Source organism: Chiloscyllium plagiosum, chromosome 39 (genome assembly GCF_004010195.1).
Source record: "Chiloscyllium plagiosum isolate BGI_BamShark_2017 chromosome 39, ASM401019v2, whole genome shotgun sequence".
In the NCBI taxonomy this organism is placed as follows: Eukaryota; Metazoa; Chordata; class Chondrichthyes; order Orectolobiformes; family Hemiscylliidae; genus Chiloscyllium; species Chiloscyllium plagiosum.
The window spans coordinates 14,994,870-15,020,307 of NC_057748.1; the positions used below are offsets into that span (position 1 = coordinate 14,994,870).

General features: G+C 39.8%; 1 protein-coding gene across 3 annotated transcripts in view; it reads right to left on the reverse strand.

Annotated features, from left to right (window-relative positions):
• Positions 1–258: 258 nt before the first annotated feature.
• The window catches only part of LOC122542270 (activating transcription factor 7-interacting protein 1-like), a 193,021-nt gene continuing 167,841 nt past the window's right edge, over positions 259–25,438 (reverse strand). Inside the window, exons 12-16 of one of the 3 annotated variants that reach the window (XM_043679842.1) lie at positions 17,724–17,802; positions 14,750–14,986; positions 13,665–13,883; positions 10,333–10,439; positions 259–3,413 (exon numbers count right to left, since the gene is read on the reverse strand). In XM_043679842.1, the coding sequence (XP_043535777.1) occupies positions 2,997–3,413; positions 10,333–10,439; positions 13,665–13,883; positions 14,750–14,986; positions 17,724–17,802 (1,059 nt within the window). In that variant the 3' untranslated portion in view covers positions 259–2,996. Of the gene's footprint in view, positions 3,414–10,332; positions 10,443–13,664; positions 13,884–14,749; positions 14,987–17,723; positions 17,803–25,438 lie in introns of all 3 variants that reach the window. The other 2 variants (XM_043679841.1, XM_043679843.1) reach the window with 2 other exon arrangements.

Sequence of the window (25,438 nt, forward strand, 5' to 3'; positions counted from 1 at the left end):
CAGCTGAAACTAGTATTTAAAAAGCTGCATCCTGCCATGTGACAACCATGATTTCCACTTATTAGTCTTTTAAACATGCAGGCTGTCTACATAAAAAGAACTGAGAATGGTGAGACAAATCAAATACATTGAGGAAAGGAGTTTTGGGAGTGGTGGTGGTTCTGAGGGGGATGGGGGGGGAGGTGGAGGGAGTGGCAGAAGGGCAGATCATAGAAAACTAAATTCCAAGTTCAAATTTTAGTTATACACAAGAGAAGATAAAATTGATAGGTTCTTTATTTTCAAACTATAAACTTCAGGTTTTAGTGAACAAAATATCACTTAAAAGTAATTTGCAGGGCAACACAGGATGACATCACATTTCTGAAATACAACATCAGCACGTTTAACTTGCAATTGACAGTATACTACTTTTAACAAATTAAAAAAAGCAATTAAAAATGGCAATACTTAATTACATTCAACATGTTCCAGCATTTCAGTGTTTAATCCCTCCCTGGGAGAGAGATTGCTTAGTATTTATTACAAATAGGTTTATCATAATTTATTTCTGTACCCTGTGGCTAGAAGCCTTCACAATTTAATAAATGGAAATTGCAGTGAGTTAAAATTCACTTCTTCTACTGATGAAAGGAGCATCAGTTCCCAATATCGCACAAGTTGGCAGGTACTTGAATCCCTTTTCCATAACATGCAGTGCAATATACATTTTGTCTACAAGGAGTGGCATCATTTATTTCCCCAAGGTCCAGAGTGCTGTATCCTGGACAGATACCATGCAACATAGCGTCCATGCATCTGGTGACAGGCAGTAACTTTGCACCTCAGCTGGTTGCAATCTTTTTACCAGCTGATATGGGAAGGAGGGGAGTCTTCCTACTATATCACCCCTTCCCCCTCCCCCAACTTTGAACACCACACTGCAAAGCAAAACATGCTCTGGTTAACTCCAATCATGGTGAATATTTTAGAACTATCTTCCTTGAATTCAGCCCAAGGGCATACAAATACTGATGAAAATATTCTGGCTGTGAATGACAGCAGGGTGAAGCTGCAGCCTGGAGCAATCGCTTATTAAATTGCAGTAATATTTGACCAAAATGTTACCAGTACAGCCTTCAATGGAAATCAAGATTTGTGCACAGAATTACATTTGTTGCTGTTCAAAGTTTGTGTAAAGATTATGGAATGAAATTTTGCTGCTTTTCTAGTTTTATATAAAAAATCCTCAGAATTAGAGCAAATCTCTGGGTTCAGGTTAGTTCCAGGTCATATCTTGGCAGCTTAAAAACATCAGATTAGAATGTATCAACTTTTAAATTACTTGGGGAGTGCGTTCAGGGAATCCTTCCTAAACAGGACACTATGTTACTCACATTATCAGTTGCATCTTAATTGAAATCACTGAGTTAAGAAATATTTTGTTTTATTCATAAATTATTTAATTTACAATAGTTCAATGACAAAAGAATGCAGAGACTTTGTTGGATACTGTGCTGAGAATGACTTACTTGATGAGTCACGATCCCTTAGTGACCAAGGCAGCAGTAGAACACTGACAAAACTGTCACCATAGAACACAGGATGCACAACTTACACCAAGTTGGGCTTGCTTTGTCACTTTACCATGGTCTGTGTAACCAGCTGGGATGCTCATAATTGTTCTAAACAGTAAAGTTACATAAACAGTGCTGGCTGTCAATGTGCAAGCTCAAACACATCTGTGATATGTCCAATGTTGGCAGTCCAAAACAGCTGAAGAAAGTAACCAAAATGGGGAGAAGATAGCTTGCAACAATTTGCAGATGTTGAGAGTTCATTTTCTCTTCATGCTGACTGATGGGTGCAATGCCTCAGAGGACAAACAGGTCCTGCTGCATGCTCCCAAAACCCTGACTTGCCTTGACAGGCAAAGTGACTGGAGATTTAACTTGTGCTTGCTGATTACATCAAGTAGGCATGAAATTTTGCTGCTGGCAAGCAAGAATATGTACAACATAGTGGCTTTAATGGGAGAGCAGGTCTGAAAATTTACATAGAGACATACACACACATATATTCAAAAAATATTCATTAGACCAGAAAAGTGGTACTGATGAAAAGGGCTCTCTCAAAGTGTCAAACTCACTGTCCAGTGACCACATCACAAAGTACTCCTTTCACACTGATTAAAAATATATTTTGAGAATTTTATCTGTCTCTGGAGTGCACAGATTACTCTGATAACACATTTAACAAAAGCATTTGGCAAAAAAAAACAGAATTTGCTTTTATTCATCTCCCACCCCCACAACACAGAGAAGCATCTCATTTTAAAAACTTGGAAGTTTCAACAATCTCACTGGATATGAATGAATGAGGCGTGTCCGATTTCTTCAATGAGGCTCATGGTCGATATAACACCTCTTAATAATCAAGTATGCAGTCCATTGCAAGTTGCATTTATTTCAGTATTTCAGAATGCAATAAAACTCACTTTCCTATGGTCACTGCTGATCAATTTCCACTGCTATTTGAAGTGATAACTAAAGTCGCAGTGAATATAGTTTAAAAAAATAACAATAAGATAATACATGTATGAATGATCATGTTAATGGTCTGTATCACGCGTCACATTTGGGAATGTTTTTCTTTAAAACCCAAACTAATGGCTGACCAGAGAATAAAGAAATGTCATTTGTTGCTGCTGCTTCATCAGTCACTATCACGTTGTGTCCCAGTCAAACTGGGTCTATGGTGACAAAAGAAGCAACTTCTGTCTGGCAGCAGTAATACAGCACCCTTGGTGCAGTGTCCTGTCCTTTCTTTGCTGCAAATCAGCGTTGCCTAATTTATACTAGGACTCCCTTGTGTATTACAGTGTAGTGTACACAGATACCAAGAGGATCAGACAACTATAGAAAAACTACAACACGTCATGCATGATGTAAGAAAAGAAATGAAAAAATATCATTGTGGGCCTTGAGGTTCATTGTCTTTGATTTTTTTTTGTTGAATTAATTACTCTGAGTCGACATCACATCAGTCGACTGTGGATCACAGAAAGCCCCGTATCGTCCATAAATGTCTTTTGCTCGGACTGCAAAGTAGTACTTGCTTCCAGATACAAACTGAGTAAGGGTGCAGGCCATGGGAAGTGGCAATGCCTTGACTTCTCCAATCTTCTTCCATTGGGAAGGAGTCGTAGTAGCAGGATCTTCATGGTAGGCATAGAGATGGTAACTGTCCACAAGTGCACAAGACCGGTCCACTTCAAGGACACTCCACGACAGGACGATTCCATTTTGACTCTGAACACGGGCTAGCTTCAGGTGGGGTTTCTGGGGCGGAGAGGTATTAGCAGCTTCTGGAGGTAACCGCTGCGGCACTTGGGCCTCGGGAAGTGGTGCTGGGTGGATAGGTCGAGGTGGATCCTACATCAAAACAGATAATTGATTAGTAATTTCTAGACTCAGATCGCTGGCCAGAGGGGAGAGAGGGGCAGTGGGGGGGAAAGAGAGGCAGGAGAGGTGGGGGGCAGAGAGAGAGGGGGAGAGAGAGATGAGGGAGTTTGAGAGATGGGGGTCAGGGAGGGAATGGGGGAGGGGTCAGTGAAGGGAGGGAAGGGAGGAAACAAAGGAATGTAAGAAATAAATGAATGTTAGGTTGTGAAGAGGTAGAAAGAGGCTGGTATGGAACATAAATGCTAACAGATCAATAGAAAATAACTAGCCTAATTTCAACGCAAAAATCACAATTAATAAAAAGCAGAATCCAGCAGTTATTTCCCAACAGCAAAAGATTAGGAAGTACAGAATGATGTTTCAGCTGTAAGTTCTTGATCAGATTTGCTCTAGGTGAGGTCTAATCAACTCAGACCACTGCACCTCAGGGTGGATATACAGGTCTTGGAGTAGTTATGGTGTAGAAGACAATTATAACAGGGATTAAAAAGTTAAAATAGAAGACAGGCTGAATAAACCTAGTTGATTTTAGGAGATTTAGGGATGATCTGGTAAAACTAAAATAACTCACTTGTTAATGATCTCAGTAACACCCAAACAATCTAACTGAGACAGGCCTGAAGGAAGGTGAAAATCAACTAGGAGAAAGTGAAGACTGCAGATGCTGGAGATCAGAGCTTAAAAATGTGTTGCTAGAAAAGCACAGCAGGTCAGGCAGCAAAGGAACAGGAGAATCAATGTTTCGGGCATAAGCCCTGAAGAAGGGCTTATGCCCGAAACGTCGATTCTCCTGTTCCTTTGATGCTGCCTGACCTGCTGCACTTTTCCAGCAACACATTAAGTTCTGAAGGAAGGTGAACTCAAATTCAATAACAATTGCAGTGAATCTTCCTATGACAGATGCTTTTACTGTCAAATGAGTTGAGAATAGGAGAAATCCTGGAAGGGCTTACATTTTGATATAATTGGGCATGGAAATGAAGATTCCTTTTTTGTTTCTGTTATCTCAAACTCTGTGACCAAGGTTATGGTGTTTACATTCATTAGTGTCTTACAATGTTGACATCTTGAGCAAATTACTTGAGAGTACTGTTAAAAAGATTTAACTTAAGGGCAGAAGTAGTTTGAATCTGTACTGTTTGAATCATAAATTTGTATAAATTAATTAAATAAGTAGAGATGGATGGACAGGTGATGTCTGTAGCTGTATGATGTGGGAGCTGGCCAATTCCATTGTGAATGGCAGTGACCAGGTCTGCAGCAAGTGTTGGTTTCTGGAAAAACTCCAGATCAGCATTGATTATCTGGAATCTGTGCTTCAAACATTGTGGCACATCTGGAAAGGGGAAGAGTTACCTGGACGCTTAGTTTCAAGAGATAGATTAAATAATTCAAATTCAGTAAGTGATCAGGGACAACAGGGTGCGACTGTAAGTGAGGCAGGTAGGGGCATTTGGAGTGCAGAAGCTTTACCTGTTGGGCAAGGTCAACAGCTATGAGATTCTTGCTCCCTATACGGATGAGGGAAAGGGCTGTGGACAGGATGAGCCAGCTGACCACAGCACGATGGTGCAAAGGCCATTCAAGAGCAGGGAGCAAAAACACTAGTTGTTATAAGGGATCCTACAATTAGGGGGACAGATAGTATCCTTTGAGCGCCAGATCAGGAGTCCTGCATGGTGTGTTGCCTACCCAGTGCTATGGTGCAGGTCATCTCCGACCAGCTTGAAATGATATTGGAGCAGGAGGGAGAAGATATAGTTACGGTCCACAAGGCTAGGAAGGAGGACCTGTTTGGGGATTATCAAGCACTAGGAAGGAAATTGAAGAACAGGTCCTAAAGGGTCATAATCTCTGGATTACTGCCCAAGCCACGTGCAAACTGGCATAGGGATAAGAAAATCAGGGAAGTAAACGTGTGGCTAAGAGATTGGTGTGGGAAAGAGAGATTCCATTTCAAGGGACATGGGCATCAGTTTTAGAACGTGGGAAGGCGCGGGGTGGGGGGGGGGGGGGGGGGAGAAAAGAGGATCTGTACTGATGGGACGGTCTCCATCCTGAACTGATCTGGAAGCAGTGTTCTAGCAAAAAGGATAAACAGGGTGGTCACTAGGACTTTAAACTGGTCAGTCAGCGGAAGGGAAAGGGAAAGCGACGGGGAGTATGGAGTCAGGGAGAAAAGATCTGCAACAGGTTAGCATGTGCGCAGGGTTTAAGTTCAAGGCAGACTAGGAATGAAGCAAAAAGGATGGATAACTTAGGACATATTACTAGAGACGTTGGAAATCACGAGGATAAGAAAATTAGCATTATGGTGCTTTATCTGAATGCTTGTGTATGTCACAAAGTAGATGAATTATCAGCACAAATCATCGTGAATGATTATGATGTGGTAGGAATCAGAGAGACATGGTTGCAGGGGGTTCAGGACTGGCAGTTAAACATCCAAAGATTTACAACATCGAAATGACAGGGAGGTGGGCAGAAGGGGCAGGGTTGCATTGTTAGTTAAGAATAAAATTAAATCTATGGCATTAAATGACATAGGGTCAGATGATGTGGGGTCTGTGTGGGTGGAGTTGAGGCAAAAAAACCATAATGGGATTATGTACAGACCTCCTAACAGTGGTCAGGATCAGGGGCGCAAGATGCACCAGGAAATAGACAGGGCATGTCAGAAAGGCAAGGTCACGGTGATCACTGAGGACTTCAATATGCAGGTGGACTGGGTGAATAATGTTGCTAGTGGATCCAAAGAAAGGGGAATTCATGGAATGCTTACAGAATGGCTTTTTGGAACAGCTTGTGATGGAGCCCACAAGAGAGCAGGCTATTCTGGACTTAGTGCTATGTAATGAGCCAGCCTTTATAAAAAGGTCTTAAAGTAAGGGAACACTTAGGAGGCAGTGATCATAAAATGGCAGAGTTCAGTCTGCAGTTTGAAAGAGAGAAGGCAAAAAATCGGATGTAATGGTGTTACAGTTAGGTAATTACAGGGGCATGAGAGGGGAACTGCCGAAAATTGACTGGAAGCAGAGCCTAGCAGGGAAGACAATAGAGCAACAATGGCAGGAGTTCTGGGTGTAATTGAGGACACAATACAGAGGTTTATCCCAAAGAAAAGAAAAAATATCGGGGGGGGGGGGAAACGGGGACGGTAGAGAAGAAAATCAGGAAATGTATCAAACAAAAAAAGTGGCCAAGAGCAGAAGATTGGGAAGACTACAAAAACAAACAGGATAATAAAAAGAGAAATAAGGAAGGAGGGGATCAAATATGATGGTAGGCTAGCTAGCCATATTAGAAATGATTGTAAAAGTAGACATTGGGCTGCTCCAAATTAATGCAGGAAGGCTAGTGCTGGAAGGTAAGGAAATAGTTGAAGAACTTTAGTACTTTGTGTCAGTCTTCAGTGGAAGAATGAGTAATATCCCATCAATTAAGGAGTGTCAGGGGAGAGTTGAGTATGGTAGCCATTACAAAAGACAAAGTGCTAGAAAAGCTAAAAGATCTAAAAGTCGATAAATCTCCTGGTCCCAACAGCCTATGTCCTGAGTTCTGAGGGAGGTGGCTGAGGATATAGCAGAAGCGTTGGTTGTAATCTTTCAAAAATCACTGGAGTCAGGGAAAGTCCTCGATGATTAGAAAATCACTGTTGTAACCCCCTTGTTCAAGAAAGGGTGAAGACAAAAGATGGAAAATTATTGGCCGATTAGCCTAACCTTGGTTGTTGGTAAAATTCTAGAGTCCATCGTTAAGGATGAGATTTCTAAATTCTTGGAAGTGTAGGGTCAGATTAGGACAAGTCAGCATGGATTTCATAAGGGGAGGTCATGCCTGACAAATCTGTTAGAATTCTTTGAAGCGGTAACAAGTAGGTTAGACCAGGGAAACCCTGTGGATGTTTTCTATCAAGACTTCCAAAAGGCCTTTGATAAAATGCTTCACGGGAGGCTGCTGAGTAAGGTGAGGACCCATGGTGTTCAAGGTGAGCTACTGGCATAGATTGAGGGTTAGCTGTCTGACAGAAGGCGAAGAATTGGGATAAAGGGTTCCTTTCTGGAACGGCAGTTGGTGACAAGTGGTGTCCCGCAGGGTTCAGTGTTGGGGTCGCAGCTGTTCACTTTATATATATTAATAATCTGGATGAAGGGACTGGGGGCATTTTGGCGAAGTTTGCCGATGACACGAAGTTAAGCAGGTAGTACTGAGGTGGTGGAGAGGCTGCAGAAAGATTTAAACAGTTTAGGAGTGGTCCAGGAAATGGCTGATGAAATTCAACTCAGCAATTGCAAAGTCTTGCACTTTGGGGGAAAAAAAAACAATACAGGCATGGATTATTTTCTAAACAGTGAGAAAATTCATAAATCCAAAGTACAAAGGGACCTGGGAGGGCTAGTCCAGAATTCTCTAAAAGGTTAACTTGCAGGTTGAGTCTGTGATTAAGAAAGCAAATGTAATGTTGTCATTTATCACAAGAGGGTTGGAATATAAAAGCGGCGATGTGCTTCTGAGACTTTTTAAAGCTCCAGGTAGGCCCCATTTAGAATACTGTGTCCAAATTTGGGCCCCACATCTCAGGAAGGACATACTGGCACTGCACCGTGTCCAGTGAAGATTCACGGATGATCCCTGGAATGGGTCCAGTGAAGATTCACGGATGATCCCTGGAATGGTAGGCCTAACATACAATGACGGCTGAGGATCCTGGGATTGTATTCAGGAGTTTAGAATGTTGAGGGGAGATCTAATAGAAACTTACAAGATAATGCATTGCTTAGAAAGAGTGGACACTGGGAAACTGTTTCCGTTAGGTGACAAGACTAGGACTCGTGGGCACAGCCTTAGAATTAGAGGGGGTCAATTTAGAACAGAAATGAGGAGACATTTCTTCAGCCAGAGGGTGAGCCTGTGGAATTTACTGCCACGGAGTGCAGTGGAGGCTGGGACATTACATGTTTTCAAGGCAGAGATTAATAAATTCTTGATCTCACAAGAAATTAAGGGATAAGGGAGAGTGCGGGTGAGTGGAGTTGAAATGCCCATCAGCCATGATTAAATGGCAGAGTGGACTCGATGGGCCGAATGGCCTTACTTCCACTCCTATGTCTTATGGAATCATGATTTGAACCAGGAAATGGTACAAGTAAATAACAGATGACCTAAAGTAGTAGGGTTTCTGACCAAAACACCTATTTTACAGCTGGTTATCCTGGCAGTTGTGAAAGCTTTATTATGTATTGAAAGAACATATCTTGTTCTCCACCTGAAACGGAACAACTCTGAATAAGAAAGTTAACTTCAGTATGTCAGGTCAGGGACAATTTAACAATTGCATATAAGGAAAGGGAAGGTACATCACTTGTACACAAGCCAGCACCATTCATCATGCTACAGGAGTAGCCAGGTGTGTAGTAATTCCAGAATTCATTCCTGGACCATGTAGGGATGTGACTAGCCTCACACTACTTTTTTCTTGATTGGATTACATTCCAGTTTTTGTTGCAATGTGGAAATACCAACTGTGCAGGTCTGCCCATTTAACACACAATATGTACACAAAAGAGTCAGAATGAGAAAATACAAATGAAAGCAGATTTCGGTTTCTCTCTCATGTACCTTGCCTTCTGGTCAATGCAGATTGTCTCAGTTTCAGACGTTAATGCTATAAATCATCCACATTTCTAAAATTTGTAATAAATTTGAACTGGGACTCAATGATCCACAACATTAAAATGTCCTCGATTGAAAGGGATTTTGTTGTGGTTCTGTTCGCTGAGCTGGGAATTTGTGTTGCAGACGTTTTATCCCCTGTCTAGGTGACCTCCTGTGAAGCGCTTCTGTGATGTTTCCTCCGGCATTTATAGTGGTTTGAATCTGTCGCTTCCAGTTGTCGGTTCCAACTGTCCGTTGCAGTGGTTGGTATATTGGGTCCAGGTCGATGTGCTTATTGATTGAATCTGTGGATGAGTGCCATGCCTCTAGGAATTCCCTGGCTGTTCTCTGTTTGGTTTGTCCTATAATAGTAGTGTTGTCCCAGTCGAATGCATGTTGCTTGTCATCGGAGCTAAGGATAGCTGGCCGTGTCGTTTCATGGCTAGTTGGTGTTCATGGATGCGGATCGTTAGCTGTCTTCCTGTTTGTCCTATGTAGTGTTTTATGCAGTCCTTGCATGGGATTTTGTACACTACATTGGTTTTGCTCATGCTGGGTATTGGGTCCTTCATCCTGGTGAGTTGTTGTCTGAGAGTGGCTGTTGGTTTGTGTGCTGTTATGAGTCCCATTGGTTGCAGTAGTCTGGCTGTCAGTTCAGAAATGTTCTTGGTGTATGGTAGTGTGCAGAGTCCTTTGGGTTGCTGCATGTCCTCGTTCCATAGTCTTTCCCTTAGGCATCTGTTGATGAAATTGCGCGGGTATCCGTTTTTGGCGAATACCTCTCTAGTGAATCGGATTCCTGTGAGTGTGGCGTTGATAATCCGGTGTGTGTTCTCTATTTCTGTGTTTGTAATGATTACAAATGTGTCATCCACATATCTGACAACCGGAAGCGGCAGGTACAAATCACTATAAATGCCGGAGGAAGCATCACAGAAGCGCTTCACAGGAGGCTCCCAAGCACTGAGGATGTCACCTGGACAGGGGACGAAATGTCTGCAACACAAATTCCCAGCTCGGCGAACAGAACCACAACAACGAGCACCCGAGCTACAAATCTTGTCACAAACTTTGAAAGGGATTTTGTTTTGCAGGGTAGCAGAAAACAAAGTTTCAGGTTTCTCTTCAAATATCGAGGTTAAACGGTTCAATCCACAATCCTGATTGTGGCTAACACTCAATTATTAATAGTTGGTTCCAAAGTGCCTGAATATCAACACTTAGAAAGCCTTACCTGTGAAGGCCGGTGATGGACTGTGAACTGAGGCATATTTGGCATCACAGGAATGGAGATTACATTGTTCACTATGTAAGATGTCTGAGGCAGCCTGACCGACACACCTGCTGTATAAAAAGCAACATATTATTTTGAAGTATAGCACATACCATCATTCAATATTGGTGTGGGGAGTGAAAGAAGGTTGGGTGAGGGCCAATATGAATGACTGGCTGTCTAGGCATCATAGAGGGGCTTTTCTATTGCAGAGGACTTTTAAATTTGGAGCATACTTTATTGTGGGGTCTTTGAAAAATGACCATAATGATTGCAGTATTTGAAACTAAAACAAAAAGAATTACTTTGGGAAAAGGTGAAGTACGGGAAAAGGTGAAGTACGGGAAAAGGTGAAGTACGGGAAAAGGTGAAGTACGGGAAAAGCTCTCATCTAGTCAGTCAATAGCAACATTACATGCACTGCAATAATATTCCAAAGAACAAGTGGTTATGGTGGATTTAACATTAGAGCTGTGAAAGTAAATGTGGAGACTTTCCTCGGTCCAGGATATTAGATGCTGGTTCCCAAATCCCTGTTCATCAAAATAACAAATACCTGTAGTACTTCAAAATGTCACTGGTAAGATTCTTTACATTCTGGTTTAATACATAACAGAATTTATATACCTGATGGTTACACAAATGCACAGAATAGCACAATTGTTAAGAGACCACTAATGAGGGTTCTTATAACTTACAAAAATGTCAAATGATAAAAACCCAACTGGTTCATATGGCCGGACTTTTACTTTCATAATGAAAAGTAAATAATTGAAAAATAATTGAAGGCATTTGACAGTTTAAATCCTAAGAAAACGTTTCCTTTGGCAGAGGAATACAGAACGTTGTCCAGGTTTTTGGGTAATATTAGAATTGAAAGATATCGGGTTGTGCAGGAAAGGAGAGCGAATGTCATCTGTTATTTTGTAGAATGGTAATGCAGGTTCAGAAGATCAAGTTAATTGCTTCCCCTTCCTATTCCTTACACTTGAGTTAGGCAACAGGTAATCTCAGTAATAGGTGAAAATTCAGATGGAATGCTTAATTGAAGATATTTTCCCTGTTGCTGATTCTCTCGACCCACTGTCCCTCCCATACCTTTGCTATCTCTTTACTCAAAATTTACAAGGTGGAGGATTATGAAGGTGGATCAAGATTCACAAGGATAGACAGTTATGACAAAGCATAAGGAACTTTTCTCACATTTGACTAACACAGCATGTCAAATGTATCTTTTTTATTGTTCATTTTTGCTAGATATTTGGTCAAATGCTCATGAATCAAAATCCCCAAGGTGTGGAATCAAGCCATTCAGCCTATTGAGACCACACCAACCCTCCAAAAAGCATCCCATCCAGACTCACCCTCTACTCTATCCCTGTAACCCTGCATTATCTTTGGACTGTGGAAGGAAACCAGAGCATCTACGCAAACTCTACACAGACAGTTGTCCAAGTGTGGAATCGAGCCTAGGTCCCTGGCACTGAGGTAGCCAGTGCCAACCACTGAGGCCCCGTGCCACCCTGCTCTGCTAACCACAGTCAGTCATTGGGTTCTCTCTAACAGATGGGAGAGAGGAGTATTAATTGCTGTGGACATATGCAAGCCCAGCAGCTACAGCCAGACAATTTAAACCCAGTGGTGGGAAAGCTTTCAAAAATCACAGCAGAACAAATTTAGCAGTTACTTAGACAAGGATGTATTTATTCAGGAATACCAGCGCATGTTTATTAAAGGCAAAAGTAGTGTTTAAACAAATTTGATTGAGATTTTTCGATAAAGAGAGTGTTGTGGCAAGGGCAAGTTGATAAACAGTGCGTAGATTTCAATAACGCCATTGTGCCACAAAATAGGCTTGACAGCATCAATTAATGTCCATGGAGTAACAAAGACAGTCAGTATGGTTGCAATTTGGCTTAAGGGAGATGTACTCTGGAGTTTCCAGGGGTAATTACAACGACCACAATTTTTTCTGTACATATGTATATAAGACTTAGGTGAAAATTAAAAAATTTACAATAACAAATCTTGGAAATGTTGTGGTGATACACTTCAAGAGGATAGACTTGTAGAATGGGCAAATATATAGTGGATGAAATTTAGTGCAGATAAATATAAAGGTGTATATGTTTGCAGGAAAAAGCTGGAAAGTCAGTGTAACTAAACAAAACAATTCTAAAGTGGAGGGATGAAGGAAGAGACATATTGAGAGAGTAATTAAGAGGCACGTGGGATCTTATGCTTCATGCCTCTGTTCGTAAAACATAACAGCAAGAGGAATTATAAAGAACCTTTATAATTCAGTGTCTCAGCCACAACTGAAACATTGGGCTGGAATTTTGCTCCGAGATAAATAGTTCGAGTTGGGAAATTACATGAGAGGCAATGGGGACTGAGGAGGCTAACGCAACCATTTTATAATAGTACTGTTAAAGAGCAGTCCATTTAATTCTTGGATGTGGTCTTTGATCCAGTCCAAGTGGCACACCTCTTGGCCGATTGCTCAGCAAGTTAATTTTCAAATGCCATGAATTTCTACTCCATTCAGGCAACAGCATGAATAAGGCATTCTGGATAAGCTTCCAACTGCTCATGCCTTCAGAAGAGCTACTTGCTAGATGAATGGTCTCTACCATGTTGGAAACATCACTGGAGTGGAAGAAAGCCAACATGGCTCATGCCTGTCCAAAGACATTGGCACGTTATGAATAATCTGGAATAGGGAATGCTTTTCTGGTCCACAAACCAGACTTGCTGCCATTATGATTCTTGGCAATGCTTTCCTGTTAACATTTACTGCTGTACATTGCCACTTCCATAAATAGTGCTCAATTTTGCTATGTCATCAAAATACTACTACAGGTTCCATTATTAAGTGGGCATCTGAAGGTCTTTTCTGAATTCTTGCTCCCGATCCAGAAAATGAGGACAGCAGATGCTGGAGACCAGAGTCGAGAGTGTGATGCTAGAAAAGCACAGAAGGCCAGGTAACATCCAAGGAGGAGAATTGATAATCCCTTCTTCCTGATCAGGGGCTCCTGCCCCTCGGATGTTGCCTGACCTGCTGTGCTTTTCCAGCACCACTCTTGACTCCTGATGCAGTCACCAATTTAGTCAATAAAATAAACTCAACTACTGACTGTGTGGAATGCTACAGGCTATTTACTAGCTTGTTTAAATAAACACTGACTATTCTTAGGCAATAAGATGATTTTGGAAAACAAGGATTGGGAATGATCTGTAAGACTGTGTCCTTACAGTAAACAAGAAGAAAACGAAATATGCTTCCTTACCACTAACTGGAGGCTGAGGACTGGGCTGTCGTATAGCCTGGCTCTGTGTTGTGACAGCCCGCACTGGATTGTGACTTTGGTATGGAGGGGGTGATGTGAAAACTGTGGGGTTCGAGGTTCCTCTTTGGAGAGTTGGAAGTGGTGGTCTCACAGGGGCCTGCGATGTCGGTGGAGGCATCTGAGGACGTTGGTGCTGAAGTATGTTAGCACTTGTTTGCCCTTTAAAGAGAACACATTAAAGATCTTCCCATAATCGCTCTACATTTTAAATCTCCAGAGCAGATTTGTACAGCCAAACCCATTAAAGACACTAATTTATATTGCATCTTTCAAAACCCCAGGATATCCTAAAATATTTTACAGCCAATTAAGTGCTTTAAAATTAAAATACAGTTTTGCTGAAATGTAGGAAAAACAAGACAATTTGTGCACAGTAACCTTTCATGAACAGTAATGTGATAACATTATTGAGCTCTCAACATTCTAAAAACGTGCTAGAACAAACATGCTAAGAAACCAAAAGCAATCCTCCTATAGGTACCATGTAATCAAATAACAGACAAATTAACTTTTTCATAAAATGTGTAAATGCAAGATACCGAAAATGCTGATAACAGCTGTATAATAGAGCCATCAACTTCATGAAGGTTATGGAAATAATGAAAAAAAAAGTGTTTCTAGTGCACTTTTCCCAACTTCATACATCCCAAAGCACTTTACAGCCAATTATGTATTTTTGAAATGCAGTCACTTGTAATGTAGGAAACATAGCAGCCAATTTGTGCACGCTTAACTCCTGCAAATAGTAATGCAATAATGACTAGATAATCTGCTTAGTGATGTTGGTTGAGGGACAAAATCAGGAAAGTGAAGAAACCACTGTCCTCTTCAAATACTTCCATAGGATCTTTTCTATCCACCGGTGCTGTTTAAAATCTCATCCTAAAGATTCAACCTTTGATGATGCAGCTCTTCCTCAGTGATCTACTTAAGCATCAGTTTAGATAAATTCCCAGCCCTTCTCAATCTTACCACTGAAGCTGGATATGATTGGAAATTCTGACCATTATTACTGATTCCAGTACCTGTTTGTACTCTACCTGCAGACACGCTTTGCACATTGGTAGTTTGCACAGTCAACCCAGTGGTGCCGAGGTTGCTCTGTGGTGCTGGCAAATGGGACTGTGTTGATGTCTGCTGTGGTGAGAGTCCCTGGGAAGTTGTAGGTGGTCTGATCTGCGGTTGGACTGTAGGTGGAGACGTCTGCAGCAGAGTTGTTCCCATTGCTCCTTGGTTAGCAGCCTGATTATGTTTCCTGGCATCTGCGCAAAGACATAGTTTAGCAACCATTTTAAATAGAAGCTTATGCACAAATTAATTTAAAAGGATTGTGAACATATAAGAATAGTGAACATATAAGAATAGTATGTTTCATTTCAGGCTGCTTGTCCTCTGTAAATCATCCTACTGTTCTATTTCAGATCTCCCATTCAACTCAAACATTCTTACCGATATATTGCTTTACCTTATTTATGCAATCTGATAAATGTGTATTAGAAGGCATTTGGAAACGGAGGAAAAGTTGGAGGCCATTTAGCATCTAAAACTAATCACAATTCAATAAAATCATGATTAGTCTATACTTCTGTATACCTATGGATAACAAAGAATTCTCAGATTTAAAATTAATATCTGATCATGCATCAATTGCCATTTGTGTGGAAGAGTGTCCCAAAACTCTACCACATAGTAGGTTGAAGTATTTTGTAATTTCAGTCCTTAAAGGACTGGTTGCAAGTTTCAGATAATGTCCCCACCTCAGTCTTACAGTGACCAGTTAATTTCTCTCCAACTACCCTTGAGTCATGAATATTGTAACAGTCTAAATTCCAGGGTACACAACCCCAGGTATTGCATAAGCTTATATTGCAATGTGGAGTTCGAACATCATTCTGCAAATTGATACAGCACACTCAACCAATATCATTACATATTTAAGATTTATTACTCCAACCAAATCACTGTACAACAGGGACAGTACCCAGGCTTTTGTAAAGTTATAGCATAACTTCCACTAGCTTGTGTTCCAGATCTCCAGATATAAAAGCCAGATCCCATTAGTCTTCGACTGATGATGGAAAGTCGATGAACAGATATAGAAAACAATGTACAAGGAGCTCCAAGCCTCTTTGAACCTCCACTGTTTTTCACTTTTCAGCATTCAAAATATAGAACTTTTGAACTTGTTTTGCTAATTCCCTTACTGTGTCAATAGCTCTTTTACACTTCCAACTGTACAGATTATAATGCTACCTATCTTTGTCTCATCAGTAAATTTGGATATATGGTTTTCTATCACAAAGTGATGGTGTAGCCCCAACATTGTTTGCAACAGAACACTAGTCACCTCTTGCCATGTAGAATACTTGCTCTTATGGGCCAGACCAGACCCCTTTAAAATATATTTAGGTGGTAACCTAGACCCTAACTGTCTCTTATTTTAAAAAAGGTAAGTGGGAGATACTGCGTTCCAGGTGAAATTCAATTGGTCAAGCTATCGAATTTAAAGCATAACACACTTTATTCATCCACTATGGTTAAAATACAAAAAAAGGTGAGAAATTGGAATAACTTAACTCTATTTGAAAACTTAGAGCAATAGATACAGTAACTATTATTAACTGTTCCAATATAGTAACATTACAAAAACACACCCTTGGCAAAAGGGAGATTCAGAAAACATGGTCTTACATGCAGTTCTCTAATCTAGGTAGAAAGGGCATCACTAGACAATTCTGAAAGGGACAGAGAACCCCAGCTTTCAGCTGTAACTGAAAAGGGGAAAATGCAACTTTCACTTCAAGACCTCGATAGCAACGCCGAGAGCTAACCCTAAAATCCCTGGCTCAGTGGGAACTCAACACCACCCATTCAGGCTGCTTCTATTGTTCCCACTTTTAAAAACCGAGGCTACACAAGTTGTTTATCTTCTCAGACTGCTCGAAGCCTCTCCCCAATCTGTTTCTAAAATAAACCAGGACAAAACACCTCTTAAAACCACAGCATCATCACACTGCCCATTATCTTTCCTCCTGATGTTCTATCACCAGTCAATTTTCACACCACACCAATAGCTTTCCTTCAATTCCATGGGCTTCAACTTTAGCCATCAGTCTCTCATGATGGACCTTTCCAACTGCCTTCTGGAAGGTCGCATAAACAACATCCATACTTTCTCCTGTCCATTAGTTTGATCAGCTTTTCAAAACAGAAATTTCACATTTGTCAGGCATGATTTTTTTTCTCCAAAAAATTCAAGCTAGTTCTCACTGGTCAGCTGAAAGTTTTCAACATGTGTGGTCAACATGGAACTTTAATTATAAAGTTGACAAATTTCCAAGAGATTGGTCTAGGATATCAGCAATGTTTCTTACCAAATTCAAAACCGCTTCTTCCTTTGTTGACTAAAGCATAATGTTCCAGAAACTATCCTAGCCAGATTCAACAAATTCACCACGCTTTGCCATGTGCTAGTCTGCTGCCAAAAATCTGAATGCAAGTTAAAAATCTCTGCTGTACACTTGTCTAATCTCAGAATTTATTTAATCTACCATTACATAATTGCTATCAGTGGGGTTTATACACAAGTCAACCATACCTTAAATCAGTTTGCATTGCTTAATTCTACCTGCTGATATGTACTCTTGAAAAGAATTTATCCTTAAGCACTCAAGCTCCTCAAGAATACTGAACTGAAGCTACTGGTTGAACAGAATCATAGAACAGTTAAAATGCAATACCAAGACAATCTCCATTGAAAACAGGAATGAATAATACAACTATAAAGAGGAAGGTAAATTCATCCAAAGATGAGACAAATATTTATTCCTTCCTTTAACAGGTATTTGCACTATACCAGGTAAGCAGCTTAGCAAGTTAATCTAGAGTATGTATCAATTACAGGTGAAGTTTGGAGATTTGACTCAAATAATGTTACGTCACATGTTAAATATAACAAGTTGTTGGAGGAAGGTGGAGAAATATTATATGGGTCCATACCTTGGGCAGTCACATCATCCTCATCATCACCAGTCAAGTCAATGACAGCTCCCATGTCACTTCCTCCTGTCTTTGCACTCTGAAAGAAAAAACTGCTGTTTTGCGATGGCATTCCTCTATTCGCGATGGGCTACATTAACAACATGTGGTCACATCACTAAATACAGACCTTTGACCGGTATGAATTGTACTGTTGCTTTTCATCATTGTCTACTGGTTAATCTTAAAAATCCAGTCAGTGACTATTGCATTTTTCCATAAACTTTAACACTAATTAACAGTGCATCAAATCATGAAATAAAACACTCACACCAGTGAATGCCTAGAATTCTGCAAGTCTTACCTGTCTATTGATAAGGAGATAGTGATTAAAGCATGACTAAGGATTAAACAACACCAGTGCAAATTTACAGCTGTGGAAATGGAACCATTTTCTTGTTTGTCAGTCAATCCCTGGAACTGTAACTTTCAAATGTTTTCTGGAACTCCAGTATCTACAAATCAAGGCAAATCAGAGGCAACTCCCACCAAAATATCTTGATGCTTGAGGTCAGAAAACCATCAATCCCATGAGCAGATCAGAAATAACATGGAAACCTCGAGCTGAGGTGGCAGATATGCCTGTTGGAATTTAAAACTGAGTCATAACCTAACAAGGCCTGTGTATAACTACAGCAGCCTCTCAAATCTAACCAATGTAAATGGCAGCACTGTTGCATGGAATTGAAGCAGGGACACATGCTATTTCTTAAAAAAAAACAGCTTAAGAGAAAAAAAACGTGTTGGCTTTAATATTTGGGGTGATGTTGGCTCCCAGACTCTTAGTTCTGCCTTGCCACTGCACCCCTTCCAATTCCTCCAATGCCTCTCGTAGAGCAATGCTCATTCAATATTGAGCATCGGATGAACAGAAATTCCTATTGATTAAATATTTGACAAGACCAAAGACCAGAGCCATTGTCGGAAACTTAATCCACGCCGTTGACTACTCCTGATAACTAATGCCCCCCTGGCTGGTCTCCCATCTTGCACTATCCACAAATGTGGGGTTATTCAAAGCTTTATTCACATGTAGATTTTAATTAACCTATTCAGACAAGCTATTATACATAGGTGGGATAGGTGGGACGAGAACCTGGACGTTCCTAAAAGATCTATAAACACTTGAGTGTTCAGTGACTCAAAGTCTGGCATTGTTTAGATTTTCAAACCCGCTCCAAGGCCTTATTCTCTCTCTACCCACCATCCTCACACCATAGCCCTACACAAACTCTTCCACACCTCACTGATCTATGCAATTCAGTTTTGGCCTTCTGTGCATTGTCAGTTTTCATAATGGTCATCATTGGAAGAATTACTTTGTCTGAGACCTTAACCTATAGACTTCCTTCCCCTAAAACCCTCTCTTCTTTAAAACACTCCTTAGATTCCTTATCTTAATCTTTAATACGGCTTGTCAAATAATATCGCCCCTCTGCCAAGCGATCTGAATGATTTTTATGTTAAAAGGCACTACCTATGTACAAAAGTGTAGAAGTTGAAAGTGTGAAAAGAAATTCTAAAAATGGAGAAAAATGAATTAATACATATAACCTGAGCAAATTGGGGAATAAAAGAAACACTGAAGTGCACACACGAGATGGTTACCACAGAAAGTTCTCCCATTCTCTTAAGGTGTCCTCAATGACTTCAGCAGAATAGCCACAGGAAATAAAGTCATCCACGAGAACTTACTTTGATGTGTCTATAGTTGTTCAAGAATGGAATTACCGATAGCAAATTCTCATTCATTGTCTGCCTTGGAATAAGGGATTACTGATCATCTTCATGTTGGTCAAATTGGAAGATTTCAAGGTAACTGAAACCTCTGATCACAGGAGTGACAGTCAGGGGAACAATCAAAATGAGCTTGATAGGAATGTAGTGAAGTGTCAGATAATTGCAGTAATTTATTTCATTAGTGATTTCACAGAAATAAAAAGTTAAATTGTAAAAAACAATCATGCCTGAGCAACAGTCAACAAAAAAACAGTACTGTAACATTCCTTTATTTTTCATATTACAGTAACAGGCTTATTTTGCACTGGAAACAGTTCTGCAGCTAACTTCCAGCTTGGCACTGTATGGGGGTCAGGCAATTATAGTTCGTTCCTGCAGATTAGGTCTGTTGAAATCACAAGAAATTGAAAATCATCATAAGTGAAATTACAAATGTAGGTTGATGGGAGGCAAAGTCTTCAAGAAGAAATTCTGTTTGCAACATTTGTGTCTTCCCAAAACCAACACACACGTTACCATTAGTAATAGACTTTTGCATATTTACCACTTTTTGGGGGGGGGGGGGGGGGGGGGGGGGGTAGGGGGGAAAGAGTTCTGGAGATCGTGGATTTCTGTCTAAGTTGTAGAGCAGGTTAGAATTTCTGATAGATGGCTTACACCATATGTAGCACTAAAATGCTTTTGTAGTTGCTCTTCAATTGCAACTTTAGCTTTTGTGCTTGCCTTTGACATGCTTCAGGTTGCAGGATTGGGTACGTTTAGTGGTGTCCTTCAGATCCCTTTTAAAAAAAAAATCAAACACTACTTCTCTTAGTCTCTCATCTTGCATTTAAGTACAAGTTTAACCTTCCAATGGTCAAAGCTAAAAATACAAAGATTGCTTAAAACAGACCAATAAGCATAATTAAATGTGACCAATGTAAGATGTTCCAGAACCAAGGGAGACAATTCATCCAACTCCATTTACAGGATAAAAAATGTCAGAAAATATATTACGTCTTTAAGAATCCAGCAGTAAACCTGCACCCCTGATTCGTGAAACCCGAATAAAAAAAATACCCAAAACAAAGTCTCACTGACCCCAAGAATAGGCTTTATATGTGTATGTATTGCAAGTACAACAGATCAGTCAGACTGATTCTTGGTGAGCATTTCATTTTGATTACATTTTATACCAACATGTTCATTTTTAATGATCATGTTTGCAGACAGTCCAAACGCATTTGGTTCTCCATTTCCAGAAACTTGCCATTATAGAAGAAAATTCTGTAACACTCTTGGTTCAAAACTGGACCCACTTTGAACTCCATGGGCCCTGGTCTTACCTACTAAAACAACACACCTTCCTGCTTCTATCTGCTCACTTTAATGTAATACTCAAAATATAATATCATCTCCAAAGTTGGATGTGCAACTTCATTCTTTCATCCAAAGTACTATTTTGCATAAATTATCTGGGGAACACCCCTCATTCTTCCAAAGCATTGTCTTTTATCTCTAAGTCCTGTTGCCCAAATAATAGCTAACCTATTTACAAGGTTATCGCACTTTCCTTACACACTGATTCCTATTCAAATCTTACACGGCCTCTTGTTAGCTGCCTTCTGGAAGTTCACATAGAAAACATCAATAGATATTTTCTTATCCACCTAGTTAATGATCCTAAAAGAAGTCAATTAGGTTATACAGCCAGGATTCGTACTTTAATCAAATCTCCAGTACAGATACTGGCCAAGTGGTCTATTCTGTGGTTTATGCTCCACATGAGCCTACTTCACCTAACTTGGTCTGCTTCGCTCTTATTCACTTATTTATTCAAATAGCTTGTCATGCTATTGACACATGCTAGTGAGCTCCCCATTAGCACTTCAGTTGAAGAAAATTCTCCTGAAGTCCCAATGGATTTATTAATGTGCATAACCTCTAGTTTTGGGCTTCTGTGATCAGCTTACCCTTGTACAAATACTCAGTGATAATTGTGCAAGTGATCGATGACTTCAATAAATTTCCAGTTAATTTCCCTGTATAAGCGTGATTGGTCTGTACATTTTTGGCTTTTCACTCATCTCATGAGAAAGCTTGTACTTATCCAATCTGAAGACATGTCTACCATGCTTGAAAAGTCATTTATGACTAATGTATCCGAAATTCTCAATTACTTTAGAATACTAGGAAGCTAGGTTAAAAAAAAACTTGCACCTTAAATTTTCTCCATTACTGTGTTTTCTAAACAAAAAGATTCCTTGCCTTAACTTATGCTGGGGTCCCCTTCTACTGCAGATATTTTGCCCTCTTCTCAGCATGAAAACTGATACAAAATATTCATTTAATAAGCTTGCCATTTTCTTATCTATTATCAATCTTCCTGCAGCTATTTTTTTTTTAAAAACAAACCCACATTCTTCTATAGTGTTCTCCAACTCTTTATAAAATGTTATATAGTCTTTTTGCATCTTCTGGAAGCATTCATGCAGGTGGTCTGAGACTACTGTAATATTCCCACAGTGGCACAGACAAACTACAATCGGTTCTGATATAATGCGATAGCTCCGTTCTTGTGTGATCTCGTATTATAAGAAAATTGCCCAATAGTCACGCCACTTGAACTAATGGGCACTGAATTGCGTTACAGTCAATAGTGGTAAGGAAAGTTTGCATTCTATAAGTAAGTGCAATTTCTTCAATCACGTTAAAGCCAATTCGCGTTGAAGAAATGTGCATTATAGCAGAACCAACTGTATAATGAAAGCATACATTGGAAGTAAATAGTCCTTAGCTAGTTGCAAAAAGGAATGACTTACTACAGTTGAAACTTATGGTCATTTTAGCTTATAATTTGGTAACATCTTTGTCAGTTAATATTATATGCAAGTGCAGAAGGATGCTTAATTTAGATTTTAAGTAGTGACCAATGCAGCTTCTGTACTTTCAGTTACCATAAATCAGATGTTGCAATATTTTATAGGAACAGGAATGTTACACAGTACAAAGCAGTGGTATTCTGCTCAGGTGTGCATTGCTTTTAGTCTAGAATGTCTAATTTTAAACAAATACCATTCAGTATAAAAGGTCATAACTTTTAGAGTTTGCAATATTTTAATCAGTTTCTTGCTGCAGAATTAAAAATATCCAGTAAGATTTTGTATATCTAACAAAGGTAAGCTATGATTTCTCATGAAAAAAGTACACTGCCTGAATTATCGTGTTTATGCTTGTATTAGATGTAAATTTTTCCAAACTGATTGACTGCATCCCTTTTGTCTGATGCTAGGATAATGGCAATGGTGCTATAGGATTAACAGTACTTCAAACAACTATGTCTGCTTGGAATCAGACCCTGTTTTGAAGGACTTATCCAGTTATAACCATCAGTTTGTGATGTAATGAGGTAATGAGGAAATCAGGAATCAGTAACCAGCACTCATCACGACCCTATAACTCACCCACTTCAAAAAGTAAAATTCCATAATTTTCTTGTTTAAAAAAAATCTATCCTCTTTGCAAATTCTGTCTGCAGGAGAAGCTGAACTGCATGATTATACAGCAGCTTGTTGTTATACAAAAGAATACAAAACCAACCACAATTAGTCCAACAGCTTGTTCAAACTTCAACATGGTGATTCTGCATATTGCTGGGATGTGGATGGATGCTTGGAATCCAATTACGCAACTGGACTTTAAATAGCATCACTAGAAATGGAAGCTTTGAGGGCACGAGGAAGTGCTTTAAGAGACAGTGGTGCTGTATGTTTATGTCTAGTAACATACTTTACAACTCTCCCATTCCTTAACATGAGCTGTTTTAAAGTGCAAGGAGATAGAGATGGAAGGAGAATACAACCAAGAAGAGTAACTGCAGCTTCCAGTTTCAAGGGAAAATGAAGTGGATTGAAAGTTAAGAGTACAATGAAATAGGTTTAAAAATGCAAATCATTCAACAGTGCTGCAGTCAAAACTGTCCATCTTGTGATAATAAAAAAGTATTTTTTCAATGCGAGATGGGTAAACAACCGGAGATTGTCAAAACTGGTGCAAGAACCAGAAATGATATGAAATTTCTTTTCATTCAAAATGCAGCAAGTTGCAGTTTGAAATGTGATTTCTGAAAAGCTGAAGGAATGAAACTGGAGTAATTTTTAAAAAAATTAGATTGAAAAATTTCCAGGTTGCAGGAAAATATAACCAAAAGTGGGCACAGGCATAATGTGTTAAATGGTAATTTTATTTTCATTATTCGGTTTTTCTGAATTGATTATAATGGAAGCATAAAAACAGAGTACTTAAGAGTTTCCATAGGCTCATGGAAACTGAAATATTTTCTTTTTAATGGGCAAATTGTGGGTTATTTATGTCCAGATGAGGTTACACATGCGATGTTTAGAGAATCTCAGCTAGGAAATTGTAGAAGAGGTGCCATAAATTGCCTGCGTGTCCCTCAACTGTGGGTCAGGGGCTGAAAGTGTAGCAGCCATACAAATTTGCCAATCACCATTCACTGAATCTTATAGAAAAAGAAATGTGTGGGTGTAGTCACTGAGGACAGGATTGAGTTGCAATGAGCTCTCGAATTTCACAAATCTTACCAATGGAGGGAGCTACCAACAAACCACTTGCACATGTTGTGGAATTTGGTTTAACATTACAGCATCCTCAGCAGAGGAAATGAAATGGGAGGGATGATGACTGGTAAAGGGGAGGATGTTACTAAGTCATTAGAGGGAACTTTGAGCTCTCACCATTCACTACAAGATATTTTCCTAATCTGAAGGAGGATCAGTGGACATGAAATGTTAACTCCAATTCCTCTCTATAGATGCAGCCAGATCTGTGGAGTTTTTCTAGTAAATTTGTTTTTATTTGCATGTTCCTAGTCAATTTTTCTGTTGAGAGAGGTTATTACACAACCTCTAGAGGAGGTGGGGCTTGAATCCAGGCCTCTTTGGCTCAGAGATAGGGGCATTAAGACTACCAGAAGAGCCCTCCCATTCGATGCAAATAGAATTTTGGCAATTAAGCAAACCTGGAACCAACACTTATGCAACAATTAATCATGTTCAAAATAAAGTTTTAAAATCCACAAAGTGTTACAACTTCGTTTATTTGAACAAAGATATTCTGCTGTCCCATTTATCATTTCAATGAGGCTACAGTGTTGACTGGATTTACACTGAATAGAGCATGTGAAGTGAGAAATTAACAGCTAAGCACTGCAGTCCATATACCTCAGTACCCTGGGCCCACAACATATGATGGATTACAATCTATGCACAGAGAGGATGCAGAATAAATTGGAGCATGTCAGTGTAATGCAACGTATATATCATACACAAACCACAGTAAGGCTTAGTTTATCACAATAATGCAGCTCTTACACTGAAATAATGACAAAGCAGCCAGTTTACTGACACAAGGAACAATTTGTTTTCTCAACAACACTGGAGACAGAGTGCACTAACGGTAAAGCAGAAAAGATTAAAGCAGAAACTGACGGCTGCACATAGTATAACTAGCTGAGGATGAAATGAAATTGAGGTTAAAGCAGATTAAAGTGCAAGTGATAAGAAAGACAAATATTAGAAATCTAAAGTGCAACAATGCAGAATCTGCACTGCATGAGAATGGAGAGTAAACTGCTAAACACAAACGTGGCAGCTCTCTCACTGGGGCCACCTACAGGGATATGACAATGTTTCTTAATCCCACTGGTCACCCAACCCACAATGCCATTTAAATCTCAGTTTGCAACGTTGTTATTGTACCATATTAACCAAATTTGAATGACTTTTGAATAATTTGATATTTATAAACTACTGAAGATATTAGATTAGATTACTTAGTGTAGAAACAGGCCCTTCGGCCCAACAAGTCCACACCGCCCCGCCGAAGCGCAACCCACCCATACCCCTACATTTACCCCTTACCTAACACTACGGGCA